The sequence below is a fragment of the Calonectris borealis genome, chromosome 1, assembly GCF_964195595.1.
Source record: "Calonectris borealis chromosome 1, bCalBor7.hap1.2, whole genome shotgun sequence".
NCBI lineage: Eukaryota > Metazoa > Chordata > Aves > Procellariiformes > Procellariidae > Calonectris > Calonectris borealis.
In genome coordinates, this window is record NC_134312.1 from 62,407,390 (window position 1) to 62,423,402 (window position 16,013).

The following is a 16,013-nucleotide window of genomic DNA, read 5'->3' on the forward strand; positions in this document are numbered from 1 at the left end:
CCTTGCAATTCAGGATGGCTGTGTTGCAACACACACAGCTGTGTACTTTGTGCTCCCAAGAAAATACACTCTGTTATATTGGTTTTGTGACTTTTTTTTTAAGAACATCATCATAATGTAATAGGGGTGCCTGAAAGCAGCTCTTTCTATAGAACACTGTAAAAAGTTGTGGCCTGCATACTTTCCATTCGTAAACTGAATTGACTAGGGAATGAAAGGTTTGTGTGGTATTAGTATAAATGAAAAAGAATTATGAATTATAGGACATATTTGATTCATTAAGATGAAGGGAAATTCATACCAACAACAGCAGAGCTAGTCTAAATCTGTGAATTGACCATTGCAATACAGTCCTGCAAAATGTCTGTATGTCGGCGGCATGCATGTCTGTAGGTGAACTGAGGAGGCCTCAGTTAAATGCATTGTTGCCTTCTAACCAAATTGCTATCAGCCTTAAAGGAAAATCTGCAGGGGAGCTAGTATAGGAAGGAGAGAAATAGCCACTCCTTGCATATGACTCTTCTTGCCCCAAAGCAGGTACCTAGACTAGACAGGCTGAATCATGGTTTTCCCAAGCGACCCTGACAGCGACCAAGGGGATGGGGCTCAGCTAAAGATGTCTGCACTGTGGTGGTTTCCCATCCCAATGAGGCCGATTCTTTCTGTGCAAACTTGCAGTTTCCCCCAGCACCAGGGTTTGACAAGAGACGGGGCGTAGGAGCTCTTATGCCAGTTTTGCATGCTGTTGGCAATGTAGTAGGGCTGGAGGGAAGGGATTTAATGGTACAAGGCTGACTTGCAGCTTCAGCTCCTCAGGGCTGTCATTAATGAATTCATGAGTGCTGGGGCGTGTAAACCAGAGCAGCCCTTGGGCTGTTCTAACTCAACGCAAAGGACCTCGCCCTGTGTACAGCTGCGTAAGACTCATGGACATGCACAGCTGAGACAACCCCCACCCTTTCCCACCCAGGCCATAATCACGGTGCCTCAGAGACACAGTCTTTGTGCTCAGTGACATCTGCGGCAGAGATGGGGAAGGTGGTGATACACAGGTGGGGGACAAGGATGAAGACCTCGAGAGGGGTTTTTCTTCTTGTACCCTTTCCCTGCTTGATAAAATCAACTGTGAGATGCAGGTTAGCTACGGCAGTTGGTCCAGACCCTCTGCTGGTGGGCTTGGCTGGGCAGGGAGACCCCTCGCCTTGTCCCCAGGGTATCTGTTGCTGGCTCGGTGCTGGCCTGGGGAAGCACCGCGGGTTTGTCTCAGAGGGGCAGCACAGGGTGGAGATGTGGACACAGCTTCTCTGGCTGTTGCTGCCTCACAACCACATGAAGTAGGAAGAAGGAAAACACAAAAGCCACAAAATATGATCAGACTGTTCCCCGGAGCGGACATGGTGCTGCAGCCGCTGGCCCCCGCAGAGGCCCAGACCTTATGTGGCTGCTTGTGCTGATGGCCATGCATGGCACGTTCGGAGCCCCTCTGATCCTTGCTGAGGCTGGGGGTTGCCCAGGCTGCCGGGTTCTCTCTGGGCACTCGCGTGTGGGAATGCAGGCGGAAAGCATGGCTCAACCCTCTCCTCCTCCCAGCTCACGCTTGGGTGTGATTAAGGGACAGTGCCTCCAGCATTGGCTTTGAGGATTTTGCCTCTTTAGCCAATCTATAAAACTACTCCGGGACACGAAGAGGGGAGGAGGAGGATTACGAGAGCTGTAAATGTGAAAGTCTTGAAAATAAATCCTCCCTCAAGACAGGGAAGAAAGCGTGGAAGCAAGATCCAGACTGAGACACAGGGAATTGAAGGGATACCTAAAGAAAGGAGAGATCTCATGGTGCCATCAGCAGCCAGGCTGCCTTTCTGTAAAGGAGGTGTCTGTGTGGACCTGGGAGGTTCATCCTCTCCTTGGTTTAAGAGCTGGAGAAAAAATTTCTGTTGCTCTGGGAGGACTGTTCAGTCACTCTTGTGTCCCTGCCCAGGATGCAGGAGCAGCTCCTCGCTCCCAGGTTCACATTCTGCCCATGGCCTACTTCTGTGCTGGGGTGAAACTTGGCCAGGCATTAGCCCCCACCACAGCTTGATCTCCATGGGGAGCAAGGGCCCAAAGGGAGCTGAGCTGTGCTCCAGCCTGGCCCTGCACCTGGATAACAGGAGGTCCAGGACTGATGGCAAATCAAGCACCATGGCTGCTCCCCAGTCCAGATGTAATCTGTACTTGCCCAGGAAGCAAACCTCCCAGGGAAGGAAGTAGTGTCCAAACACAGCCCAGATGAACTGGGTGAGGCCCCATTGTGGGCTGGGATGGACTGAAGGTAGGGGAGCCTCGTATCCAGGTAGGTGAAGGCACAAGGCCAGTGGCTACAGAGAGAGCGCTCATGGCACAGAATTACATCCTATAACTGAGACACCAAGTTTAAGAGAATTTGAATGTGTTTTGGGGAAACATTAATGTTTGTCCTACACAAACATCCCTCAGGGTTGCTCATGCAGTTGACAGAGTGCTGGATGCTCTCACATTTGTTTTTTTGCTTAAAGACCCAAACTCTTGTTTTCTGTTCAGATCCCAGTTGCACACAAGTATGTGGCTACAGTGACAACTGTTGTTTTTCCTATGTAGCTTGAAGGCTTTTTTCTGAGGAATCTCCTCTATGTACTCAGCTCCTTATGTCTGTTGGTTTTATGTCCAAAATGTACTTGATTATATCCACTTTTTTCTTGTGTTTACTCTTGATTCAAATTCTCTGTAGTGTGTTTCAGTGCAAGGCCAATGCACAATGTCCAAAAAGAGCAAGCAGTCTGTATGGAAGAAGGGCAGTTTACCCTCAGAAGGGCAGGCACATATTTAAAGAAAGACTATATGGCTTTTTAAGCTGAAAGTATTTCTGTCTTTAAAAGCAAACCCAGACCATGTCTATGGAAGGGTTTAACGTCCACTTTGGGTGGGAGGAGAGTCCTTTCCCAGTCTCACACACAAAAATAAGCAGCACTCAGGAAGACCCCCCCAAACACCAGACCTCAGCAGGCTCCTAAGCTCTTTTGACCCCTGGCTCTTTTCTCCCCTCTGTTTTGCACATCCTTGCCTGGCTGCGTGAATCTGCTCCTCCTGGACTGCTCTGTACCCAGGGTGCCCTATGCCACTGTTGACAGTAGAATCCCTGCAGTCCCTTCTTCCACCTTCCCTGTGGAGAGGCAGCGTCCGCAGGGCCAGACTCCCCCGCTGACACGTGCTGTAATGTAATAGCAGCTCAATCATGCCCAGCAATAAGCAGGTTGTTAAAACTGAATCGGCTTTGCTTCCACACTAGGTGCTCTGTGGGTATATTGGGATGTGGTAAAGATTCGCTTTCTGCTTATCAATCAAACCCAATTATTTTGCACTTGAAAAGCCCATTTGTCCATCATCTTTATCTGTCTTAATGCCCATACAGCTTCCTTATGGGTTCTGCTTTGGCAACACCTCTGTCCTCACTGCAGGCTTGAGGGTGGCCGTAGAGACAGCATAAACCCACCAGCAGAGTCTTTACACTTTATTTTAATAGGACCCGCTGTACCCTAAGGCACTGCTTGGTGCAGACGTATGCTGTTTATTTGTCTCATGCTATTACAGAAGATGCTAGCTAGGAAGCCAAAACTTGAATAAATACCTTAGTCTGAAACAGAAGCAAAATATCATGCTTAAAGTCAGGAAGACAGAATAGTTATTGTGGAGTTATGTTTCTTTTTTGATTCACTGGACAAATCAAAAAGCTACAGCATATAAGTTCAGGTCAGAAAAAGACAGAAATATTTCAGGTTTCTTACCAAAACTGAAAAAGCAAAACAGAGCATTTTGGGTTAAACCAAATGTTACACTTGATAGGAATGATTATTTTTCTCTGAAAAGAAAAATAAAGAAAAAAAGTGAAAGAAAAAAAGTGAAAAAAAAAGTTACCTTTCCTCAAAGATTGGCATTTCCAAAGTTAAATTAATAATTAAAAAATACCAGAACTAAACATTTCAATATGCGAAAAGGATTGTCTTCAGTTTTAATTGAAATTTTTCCACATGAATTTGTGAATACACTAATCTCCTCCAAAGTTCTTTTCCTGATGGATTTACAGCTAGTAGAAGACATGTCAGCTGTAGTATGTGACAACATTGGGTTGGAATATATTACAAGTTTGCTCAACCCATTTTCGGAGAGGAGCCTTCCATCTTCTCTTCACTGACGTGACCTTCCCAAATACAGAGCAGGACTTCAGTACAAGGTCCAGCCATCAGTGGTGTTACTTACAGTGGGTAGGGCTCTAGCTCAAAAGCAGCCCCATTGATTTGCAGCGAGTAGCACTCCTGTTCTTGCAGTAAGTTACCGCTCTGTGGGAGGACTGGATGAGAGTGACGGGCTGCACTAAAGGAGACCCTGCACTTTCAGAGTCAGCAAAGATGACTGTGCTCTTCTTCTGTTTAGGAGCTTACTTTATTCAACAGAAAGTCCAAAGTGACTGTTATCTCTTTGTCCCTTGGGAAGGTCTGCAGTGTTTTTTGGGTTGTTTCCAAATCAGGAGAAGCAAGCAGTCACTTTGGCCAGGGGGTGTGTTGGAGGTATCTGCAGTGATAGGTGAACAGGCCAGGCATGCCTCTCCCAAGAGACCTGTTTTTTCATCACAGTATGCATAGGCACAGCTACAATCATTTTATTACACCTGAACTCAGTGCTCCAAATCCGTGTCCTCAGTCTGAGCTCTCCCCTTTCCAGGGCAGGGAGAGCAGGGCTCCTCGATCTAGCAAAAGAACATGAGTTTAAAGAGAGGAGTGCACTCTTCCTAGGTCCTTGTGCAATGCCACATGCTCTCATGTCTGCTTTTTGGTTTGTCCCACTCTACGTGCTTTGTGGCTAGATTGTGCTGAACACCTCATACCAAACTTTAGGGCTGGAGCAGAAGTGCTGAGTGATGGGCATCAAGGGCTGCTCCAGGGCCTGCTGCCCTCTGGAGCTGTTTGCTGGCAGGGGCCACTTCTGGGTCCCTTTGCCTCCGGGAGCTTGTCATGCAAGCACTATCCTGGCAGATGTGAGGGAGAAGATGGGGAAGCACTGCCTTCAGCTGAGAAGGCGGCTGAACCAGACGGCTGCCTTTGCCTTCACTTCGGGAAACCATGGCTGAAGGCATCACTGTAACTTCCTAAATCCCCTGATCTGTGAAAATTAGGCACTGAGTTTCTGCTTGTGCTTCTGAAAGTGTCCTCCTTCAGGCAACCCTGAACTAGCCTGTGGCAAGGGTTAAAAGAACATGTCTTTTTTTTTTTGTATCAGGAAAGTGCAAGTAAATCCTTGTTTTGGGAGAGTTCACCCAAATTCTCACTGGATGTTGATTAGCAGCACCGTAGCACTGTTGATGGTTCTTCATCTGGTAACAGTGTAGGATCTCTTGGTGAAGCCAAACTTGCTTAATGACAACAGTCATGAAAACAAGCTGCAGAAGGATTTCACAGCTGTACTTAGTCTTAGCAACCATATAGAGGAGCGCTTAGTAATGCATAAACAGAAGGACATACAAATGCCATGAGAAGCAGTAGTCCATAACATTCCCAGAAATGATCCATCTCTACTGAAAACTTCCCCACGTATGTCTGAAAACACAACTTTTCTTTTCCAATGATCAGGCCATTAAACTCTCTGAGGGTGGGATCAAATTCTCTTGGCAATGACCTCTGCAAGTCTGCCGACATAGTGTAACACCAGGCTGGTTTGATCCTGCTGACGTGGGGCAGCTCCTGCACAGGAGACGCTCGGTCAGCGTGGCATAGCTGGAATAAGCTGGAGAAGGGGCTGGAGCTGCTTCACAGTGTCTGAGAGGGAGCCAAGGCTGAGGTCCAGCACTGTGGGGTCAGGCAGGCAGGGAGACAAGCAATATCCCCCTGCATCCACCATTGCCTCTGTTGTAAATTGGTATTTGTATCGCTAACCCCTGTCATTCAAAAATCATGACTTACACAAAATGGACTGAGTTGTAACTTGATTTTTTAGCTCTGAGAACATGTCTTGAGACTTCTTTCTCTAATGGGGAGTGATAGAGATACACCTGGATATTCAAATAATGAAAGCTGAGATCTTTCACCTCCAGGAGTGGAGGTTTTAAGAAAAAAAGCAAGACATTTGGAGTGACTTCTGCTAACTTCAAGGGATCTGGCAATACTGTACCCCTGTGATCTCCATTAGGTGTTACACCTAATGCTACCCTCAGTCCTCAAGGCAAAATCTGTTCTGAATTGTTAATACTCGCTAAAAAGTATGTGAGAAATGGCCTAGTACGCTGCTTTGAAATAAATGCAAGGTGAACAGCTATCCCTCCTCTACCAACACAGAAGCACTCCAGCAGGTACGTGGTTGTATGATAGGATGTGTGCACATAGGAGAGACTCAACCTCTGTGCTGATCATAAACCTGAGGAGAAGTAGGGAAACACCAACGTGCAAGTTCTTTGCAGCTGCAATGGATGATGGGGCAAATTCAGCAAAGGCACGTCTAATCTCAAGCCATGGGCTCATCAGATTCCTACCAGCTCTAAAATAGGAGAGGCAGAAGAGGCCAGTGTTAATAGTTCGAGTGTGAATACAGCCTCAAATGTGTGACAGCCCAGATCTTCCAAAACCAATTAGGTTAGGAGTTAGGTTCCATCAACAAAAAATAGCTCAGAAATCATGAAGTCCCATAAAATAAATACAGAATTTTTATTAGCTGTCTTTTGAGGGCATACACTGTCAACATTTCAAGCTCTACTAAAAAACACAGAGCGATTGAAAACTGCTCAAAATAAACAACTAAACCAAAAAATGCCCCCATTCTCCTTTCTCAGGTAACCATTTGTCTCCAGAAGTTGGAGCTTTAAATAAAGCATCAACTGCTGTGAGAAACCTGATGCAATTGCAAGATTTGGCAATACCGAGGATACAGAAGTTTTGAATGGTGTGAAACTATGAAGATTAAACGCTAGATGGAGTAGTTGGACTACAATGAAATTGAGATTTGTAAAGCAACTCTAGTAACAGAGCCACTGTAAATATTTTGAAATCGGGGCTTAGTAGCAAGGCACAGGATATGAGACCATGTTTCTCCAGGAATGCCAGTTCAGGGAATTGGACTTATGCTGCTGAATTCTTGCTTTGAAAACAGTCACCAGAAGGCTTCTCCCTTCAGCTTCTCTGCTGTGAGGTCCTGAAGCCTCGGCACAAAGAGGTAACAGGTTGGCTCTGCACATTGCTGAGCTGCAGGCACCCCTCAAATAAAGAGCAAACCAGCTTCACACTCTGCGGGAAGCTGTTCTCTTTATCTCAGGTGTAAGAAAGGAGGTGACTCTCTCCGTGAGCTCCTTCCTCCCTGTCTTGTTTTTGTCTCCTTTTTCCCACTCTCTTAGGTTGTGGTGATACTTTGGGATGCATTGATGCCTCTGCTGCCTTAAGCATGCCTTGTGCCCACCCTGCAGCTTGTTTCATCATTCCCAACCCCTACATCATTCCCTCCATTTTGTGGGCACCACAGTTTGTGCAGCTTCTCGCTGAGCCAGGTTGGAGATGTGGTACAGCAGAAAAGTCACCTGGCCAAAAAACAAAGGATGTAGTTGAGGTACCTGTCTGATCTCTCAAACAGGTCTGCTATCTCGAGGGGACGATGCTGAGGCAGGGATGAACATTTGTGGGTGGGAGAGGGACGCGTGGGATAACGGCCACTGAAGAGAGGTCCATGTTATCACAGCCTCTGCAAGATTAGAAAGCCCAGTCAGGGCCTGGGACCCCATTCCCCCAAATCCACACAGAGACAGAATACAACACCCTGACACATCAGTGCAAGATGAAAGTAAAGCAGCACCCCAGCGTGCCTGAGCCGAGCCTTTGGCAGCGGGAGGTTTTACACCCACTCTCCACCTATGCAGAACAGCCGAACGGCCCGGGGCTCCGGGTGCCAGCCCCACATTGCCGCCCTGCTCTGCACGGCACGGTCGTGGCAAAGGGGCTGGCAGCCCCCCCCCCCCGCGCCTGCTCTCTGTCAAAGGCTTTGAGCCCTGAGTCGTCTGAACTTCCAGCTCTGGGCTGCCCCACCTCCCAGCGTCTCACCCGGTGGAGGGTACAATGTGCGGTCTGTTTGTGAAACGGGGCTTTGGAGGCCTAAAACAAATTGTCCTCGGGGCCCAGGACAGTGGCGGCCATTCTCTCCCCCCGTCGGCCCCGCGAGGACAGCATCTCTCAAGAGCAGCAGTTGGCGAATGCGCTTTTGACCTTTTCAACTTATTGTGTTGGTATCTAGCCAAACAATTTAAGTTCATCTGTAGCGTGCGACACTCAGGAAACAGAGTAATGACATGCATGCTGTTTCCTACCAAGTAATAAACTGCCTTTTGTGGTGGAGTGAATGAGGCCTTTGCCGCTGACGGCCAGATGCCCCCCCTGCACTGTGCAAGCACTGGGATGAGCAAAGAAAACCGTAAAGGGCTTGAGAAGCTCAAGCTAGAGGGAGGTACAGAAAAAAAGCTTCCCTCTTTCTTCCCTGTAGGTCACAAGTAGATCCTCGCAGGGTTTCTTCATGGATGAAATCCTGACCCCCCTGCAGCAGGGGGTTGACACTGACACCAGCGGGGCCATCATTTCACTCCATGTAATTTGGGGTCTTAAGCCTGAAAGCAGCAAACCAGCAGCTTCTTCAGGGCTGCTGAGCCCAGTGTGTCAGCTCCTCTCACTCTTCTGCGGTTGATCTTCAGGCCCAAATTTCCTGCAGGGGTTTGTCTATTCCTCCCAGGGGACAGAAGCCCAGACCTGGCCTTGGCATGCCATGGCCTAGGCTCCAGCGTGAGCCTGACAGGAAGGTCAGGTGGTAAAGTCAGCACCAACTGAAATCTGTTTAGAAGGTTTTTCTCAAAAAAACAGGAAGTGATATTTTCATATTCAAATTACAGTGCTCAGGAAAACATTTGAGTTCAGCTAAACTGGAGTAGATTTTCCTCGACTTGCGTTTAAGTGACTGGAAAAATAGAATTTTTAGCTACATGTTGCTTTACACATTGACATGGTGGCATGTCTGAGGTCAGGTACCACTGGCCATAGTCATCAAGACTATAATTGCCAATGATCCCTTTCTTCAGAACTAGGAGGCACTGCTGCTGGTCAGTGAAGATATCTGGTGAGACAGAATTTGATTTTCTGTGCTAAAGAAAAAGACGACTTTGCTGTGAGAGCGATCAGACTCTGGACTAGGTTGCCCAGAGGGGTTGTGGAGTCTCCATCTGTGGAAATATTCAAAACCCAACTGGACACAGTCCTGAGCAATCTGCTCTAGCAGACCCTGCCTGAGCAGACTGTTGGACTACACGACCTCCAGAGGCCCCATCCAACCTCAGTGACTCTGTGATTCTGTGATTTTATAATTGTCATGGTTTAACCCCAGCCAGCAAATAAACCCCACACAGCCGCTTGCTCACCCCCACCCCCTCCCCCCGGTGGGATGGGGGAGAGAATTGGGAGGGCACGAGTAGGAAAACTCCCGGGTTGAGATAAAAACAGTTTAATAATTGAAATAAAACGAAGTAGAACAGTAATAATAACAAGGAGAACAACAATAACAGAATATACAAAGCAGGCAATGCACAATGCAACTGCTCACCGACCGCCGACTGTGTGTCACAAACGGGGCGAGCCCCCCCGCCCCAAGGTTTTATACTGAGCATGATGTCACATTGGGCAGCTGGATCAACCACCCTGGCTGTGCTCCCCCCTCCGCCAGGTTCCCCTGCAAGTGGCAGGGCATGGGAGGCTGAAAAGAGAAACCAAAGCATCAATGGGCCTTCAACGCTCCTCTCATACCAAACCCAAAACACAGCACACCCCCCAAGCTACTGGGATGAAAGTTAACTCTGTCCCAGCCGGAATCAGGACAGTGATTCAGTGATTTAAAACACCCGTGTTTTTATTTGCACAAACCTGGGCTACCTTTCTGGTGCAGATCCACGTTTCCCATTGGATCTCTGCCTAGTACCTGCTCACAGCCCTGGAAACTGTGCAGGTGGCTTTGAAGGTGACTGTGCAGTGGCTTGGCAGAAGCTTATCTCACAGGGTGTCCAGCTGCTTGCTTTTCCAACCTCCTTTCAAGATGCTCATAAATACAGCATTCACTTTCTCATGAGAGTGTTCTTTACAGGTGGAACGCCTACTTCCCATGTTGATCCATGTTCTTGTCCACCCAGACAAGCTCCCATTATGTACTGGTGGTACTGGAACCACCATTTACAATACAAAGCCTGTTTACAACTTGTATCCTGCTTCCACCTTTTTCAAAGGTTTATGTAGTGCATAGTCTTTATGTTGGTGCTCTGCACAAGGGTGATTCCCATATCCTTCTCATCCTTCCTTTTTGTCTCTCTCCCTAATATGAAAGTCCTCAGTGCAGTGGCCAGCAGAGGCAAGTCTCTACCTTTGAGTTATTTGGTTTGTATAGTATGGGTTGTTGACTAACACATGAATTTTAGCTAGTATTTATGTCATATTTCTTCCCCCAAACCCTGTGTGACCCAAATCTCTCTTCTTCATAGGAAAAAGGTATAAACCTGACCCACATTGAGTCCCGACCTTCCCGTCTCAACAAAGATGAGTACGAATTCTTCATTAACTTGGAAGGCAAGAATGTCCCAGCACTGGACAAGATCATCAAGTCCTTGAGAAATGATATAGGAGCAACGGTCCATGAGCTTTCTCGAACAAAGAAGAAGGACACTGGTAAGGATATGCTGACAAGGGACCTAACAAATCAACTTGGCACAGACCTTATGGTGTAGCGGATGTGCCAAGAGCCTGGCACGAAGTGGTGGCTTTCTCATGGGGCAGGAGGAGGAATTGCCCTCCTGTGCTCCTGGGCTGGGATGCCCCTTTGAACGCCTGGATTTACTTTCTGATTTTGGTCTCGTGGACCCTGGCTGCTGGCTGCTGCAGCCCCATCCTTGAGGGACCCTTGCATGTCTGGGCTGAGGTGAGAGGAGGGGAGGAAAGTCCCCCGGGGTGACCATCCCTCCTGCTCCCCGCTATCCCTCACACAGGTACATGTGAGTCCCCGCCATCCATCCACCTCTCCACTTTTTGTGCTTGTGGATGCCCCTCACTCCTGCTGTTGAAACTGGGGAGGCTCTGCCACCCACTTTGGTGGGAACAGGAATAACTCTCTGTTCCTGGAAGAAATCCCAGGGAGGTCAGTCATAATTCTGCCTTCAGAGGGAAATAGGGAAAGATTTTGTGAGTTGTCCATGCTCCTAATTCTCAGAGATTTTTGCTGGAGTTGAGGCTGCTCGGTAAAGGGGTGGCTGCCCAGCATCCAGTCTGAGACATACTTAAATGCCTCTTCAGATAACAGATGTGATTTTAATAGGATTTCAGACTTTAAATACTTTAGGTCTGGATCTTCCTCTTCCTTCCTAGGAACAACATGAAAGGACATTAATACCTTCTTGAGATCAGTGCTGGTAATCCCTTTACTGTTTCCTTTGTGTCCTACCCATGACATTACATTTGAAGATGAAAAAGAAGGCAGATACTCTTTGGAGTCAGTTCTCTCCATTCATGAGATGGAGGGACAAAAGGTTGATTAGGTGATTTATGATCACATTAAATCAAAGACGCTCTCTTTTAGAGGCTTTTTTATTTCCAGAAGAAAGCTACAGGGCCTAACAGGGCTTGCCATTACTTTTGATTTTCTAATTATTATTAAGAAGTTAATAATAAACTTTACTAAATAATAAGCTTGTATATAAGCATAGGCCAGAGTTGGATAGAGATACAGCTCTAAATATTGGCCAAGAAAGGCTTGTGAGTGAAATTCTGACCTCACAGAAGTCAAAACTCCTGTGGTCAGCTGTAGGATTAGGATTTCACTGTATGGTACTGTGTTGATCAAAGCATTTTTTGAGCTAGATTATCCTGTCAGTGCTGCAGAAAGGGACTTGATCCCCTTCTGTCTGAGAGGATAACTTGTGTTTGTTTGTTAGTTTCAGTAATTCAGAAATAGTGTAAAGAAGGAGCAATTTATTGCCAAGGAAAGAGGGGAAGATTGATATTTCTTTTTGCCCTTTCCCTTTTTCTTTTCTCTTTTTTTTTTTTTCAATTTCAACTTCTCTCATGAGTAGTAAGGGTCCAGTCAAGCTGAAATCCCCAGAGAGCCATATTTTGAAAGGTCAAACAAGCCCTGCTTAGGGTATGAACTGTGGGTGGCAAATGCTGGGCTGAGGCAGCTACAAGGGCAGAGCCCTGGCAAATCTGTCCGTAATCCACAGATGTGATTTTGTGATATTTTATTCCTAAAACACAGAAGGAAAGCAATATGCCTCCAGGGAGCAAAATCTCAGGAATATGTTTTATGGGGATATTGTCACACTTCTCAGTTGGCAGGTAAAGGCTGGGAAGATTTTCTCCTGAAGGCAATCCGACCTTCCATGGGACTGATTCTTTCATCACTGCCTGAAAGTGCCCCCAGCCCTTCTTTGCTAAGGCTTCACTTTGCTTATGTTCATGATTTGAGCAAAAAATCCCTATTTTACTCAGTTTCCTGTAGGAAACACACCGTGCCATTCTTGGGACAGTGCTCTGTGGACAGTCAGAAAAAATTTCTTGCTTTGGCCCTTCTGTATAGTCCAGCATTAAACATGTGTGTATGTGCTTTATTGGGCAAGGTATACATGAATAGCATTTTTTTTTTTGTCTGAGCACTCCGTTTTCAGGGTCTTTCCTCTCTTAAACACAAAATGTAATTTTGGTTTCCCATTTACACACCAAAATAGTTACAAATACCAGGTTTGGATCAACAGTGTAATTTTAGCTGACAGCAGGCCAGCAAAATCCTCTAAATCCAAAGGTAGTTTTAGCGCTTCAGATGAGATGGGCTAGCCGTCACTGGGCCAAAAGCCCTTTGTAGAGATGGAAAGATTTGTTGTGAAAACACAGTGCATCTCTTCATGGCTCTTTTTGGAAACAAGCTGGGTATCTGCAGACCACTTGGAGCCCCTGAATAAAAAGAATTAAATATTATTCTCTTGCAGCATTAGGGAAATGTAGACAATTTATTGCATTTCTGAGGCAGGCTGGAGGCTGAGGTTCTGTAGGGGCCTTGTTTGCTAAACCCTGAGGCTGGCCAAAGCATTTGGGACTGTTTAAAAAAGGACTAAACCTGGGCCTTGAACTGCTATAAATTGCATAGACCTGTCTTTGACCCTCCTCACAATGGTCCGAATGGAGGAGTTCTGCAGAAGTTCTCGCTGCCCCTGCTTTGCTGCCCCTCATATAAATGGCTTATTAGCATTCTGCTAAGCATTTGACCCCATGGTAATTTGGTCACCACTTGGGTGTCCAGCACAATCCCATAAATGCTGCTGTTTCACTTACGGACAAATCAATATTTATTACTGATCAGCCCACGTTTGCTCCTCAGACCTTCACAGAGGCCCAGTGTTGCAACAGCTTGCCCTGGCAATTCATTAATGGCCGTGCAGACAGACAGCAAGTCTGGCGAACGGGGCTGGAGGAGGATGTCACAAACAAAATATGGGATAGATTCAGTCAGGGGGTAATTTGATTTGGTCTTTTAAATAGTTGCTGGGAGGGCTTGGGACAGCCTCTTGGCACACCACAGCTAGGCAGAAGACCCAATAGCCCTTTTGCACCCTAGTCCCTAATGTGAGGGTTGTACGGACTTGGTGCAGTGCCTGCCCTGGGACTCTGCTCAGCACCTTCGATTCTTGTTTCCGTGAGAGCTGAGAAGGCTCCGGACTTTCCAGGACACGACTTAACATCAGCTATGCTGGTGCAAATAGCACTAAGGGTCCTCAGGATTTCCCTTTCACAGCCTGCCCCTTTCATCCAGCTCTGCAAGCTCAGAGCTGCTCTCTCTTAGCTGCTGCTGGTGTCTGGGGGACCTGGGTGGCGGGCAGAGGTCTGCTGAAAATAGGTCAGGTACCTAAAGGGGCTGCATGCCTAAAAGATAAGGTGCTGCTCCTGTGTAGGGGAAAAACAAGCCAGCCATCTCCATGTCTGGGACTGACACCGCATCAGCCTGGGAGTCAGTCTGTCCCAGAGTTTATCATGAGCTCTGCACCAAGTACTTTGGGGATCTTTAGAATAAAATGTATTTAATGAAAGTAAAAGTCACTATTATGTATCTGTTTTATCCCTTCTTGAATTTGTGATGATTCAAACCCTGCCCACCTAGACCTTTCTGATTCAGGGCAGCAAAACCTTACAGACATCGCTGCTGAAATCCACTGCAGACTTCAGCCCGCCCCTGTCAGGTCATGGTGTGTCCCTGAGAACAGCGGTTATTCGCTCTCACACTGACAAATCCTTTGCTCTGGGGCTGCCAGAAAGCTTTTTTTCCAGTGCCTAATCCCAAAACATTTATCGGTGTGCCTCACCCCAACCTGATAGTGGGGAGTCTGAAGCACAAAACAGTGAAGGGATTCCCCCACCATCACACAAAGCTCAGTGGCAGAGCTAGGAGATAAACCCGGTGCCCGGCTGCCCATATAGAAAATTGGGGCAGGATGGCTGAGCGTGCTCACCCTTCACATGGTGTAAGTGAGGAGTGACTCCTCTCCAGGGCTCAAACACACCTTTTTCTACTCACCCCCTCTGACCGGTTTAACTTAAGGGGCTGGAGGTGCAGGAAGGTTGCTAACAGCAAGGTGAGAGAGTATTTCTGGAGAAACTAGAGAGCTAGTGGTACACCCAGCAAATAAAGTCATTTGGGAAGATCTTCCTGGGACTGCTGCTGCCATCTAGTGACTTGTTCAGGTCTGTTTTTTAGGGCCAAGCGGAAGGGTGTGCAGCTGGGAAGGGAGGGGGCCAAAACCTGCTTCTGCTGGGCGGGAGAAGGGGAGGCACAGCCGGGAGCTCTGCCGAGCCGCCGGGCCGGGTCTCTGCAGCCCGGGCAGCCCGGGACCTCTCCCGGCTGGCAGCCACCAGCAGACTGCTTTCCCTGGCCTGCCTGAAGCAAATCTGAGGGCTCCCGGTGGGAGCGTTGGATGGAGCCAGGCTGGTGGTGGGACAGCAGGTCAGGGGGAGGAGCACTCTGCGTGGGACTGAGCCGCAGTCGCCCAAAGTGTGCCCTGCAAATCTGCTGTTGTTGCGCCGGTCCCTCCGTGCAGGTGCCTCGCAGAAACCCAGCGCCACAAGTGCCCCCCATAACGTTAGGCTGAGCAGAAAGCAAGGCTGAATAGTCCTGGAAACAGCGTGATCCTCTTATCCCATAGGTGGTCCATCCAGGTCCGGGATGAGCCCCATCAGCGAGGCGCTGCAGGGAGCTCATGCAGCAGCTGCCGGCTGGGGATCAGGTTCACTTGGCACAAAACCCAAAATCAAATGGGGAGGTATGGCTGAGTGGCAGTGCTCCCAGCCGAGCAGAGAGCCACACAGGGGAATGAGCTGTTTTCCAAGCTCTGACTGAGCAAGTAACACCCATTCATGCAAGAAAGTCACTAAATGAACTACAACATTTTATTGATAGAGACACTGCTCAGAGCCCCTGGGCTTGGGTCAGCAGACCTTTGCGTGGTATTGGCCTCAGAGTCCATGGAGCTGACTTGTACTCAGTGTGGGGAGCATACAGGACATGATTGCAGGGCCTGAGAATGGGGTACATCCTTAGATGGAGGTCTTGTGCCCCAGAAAAAACATGGTAGAACTGGAAGTTTTGCAGAGAGAAGTGACACGAGTGCTCAAAGGTAGCCATGGTTTCTGTACCTGAAATACACAAGCAAAGTCTCAGCCAGGACGATGGATGGTAGATGGAGGATCTGTCAGGGATCTATAAAATCCTAGGTGGCCTGCAGAAGGCTGAATAACAACAAATGATGTTTGTATGCAGGAAATAATTAACATCAAATGAAATAATCAAGTTTGAAACAAAAGGGAGTAATTTTTCATATCACATGTAAAGAAATGATAGAGCTCAGTGCTGCAGAGTTTCCTGGAGACAGATGTGTACATGAATTCAAAAAGCAATTAGTTGTATTTGTG

At 47.6% G+C, this 16,013-nt stretch overlaps 1 protein-coding gene across 1 annotated transcript in view; it reads left to right on the forward strand.

Moving 5' to 3' along the window:
* Positions 1-16,013, forward strand: part of PAH (phenylalanine hydroxylase) — a 41,024-nt gene that overhangs the window by 6,111 nt on the left and 18,900 nt on the right. The window contains exon 3 of the mRNA XM_075157405.1: positions 10,553-10,736. Within this exon, the coding sequence (XP_075013506.1) occupies positions 10,553-10,736 (184 nt within the window). The remainder of the gene's footprint in view (positions 1-10,552; positions 10,737-16,013) is intronic.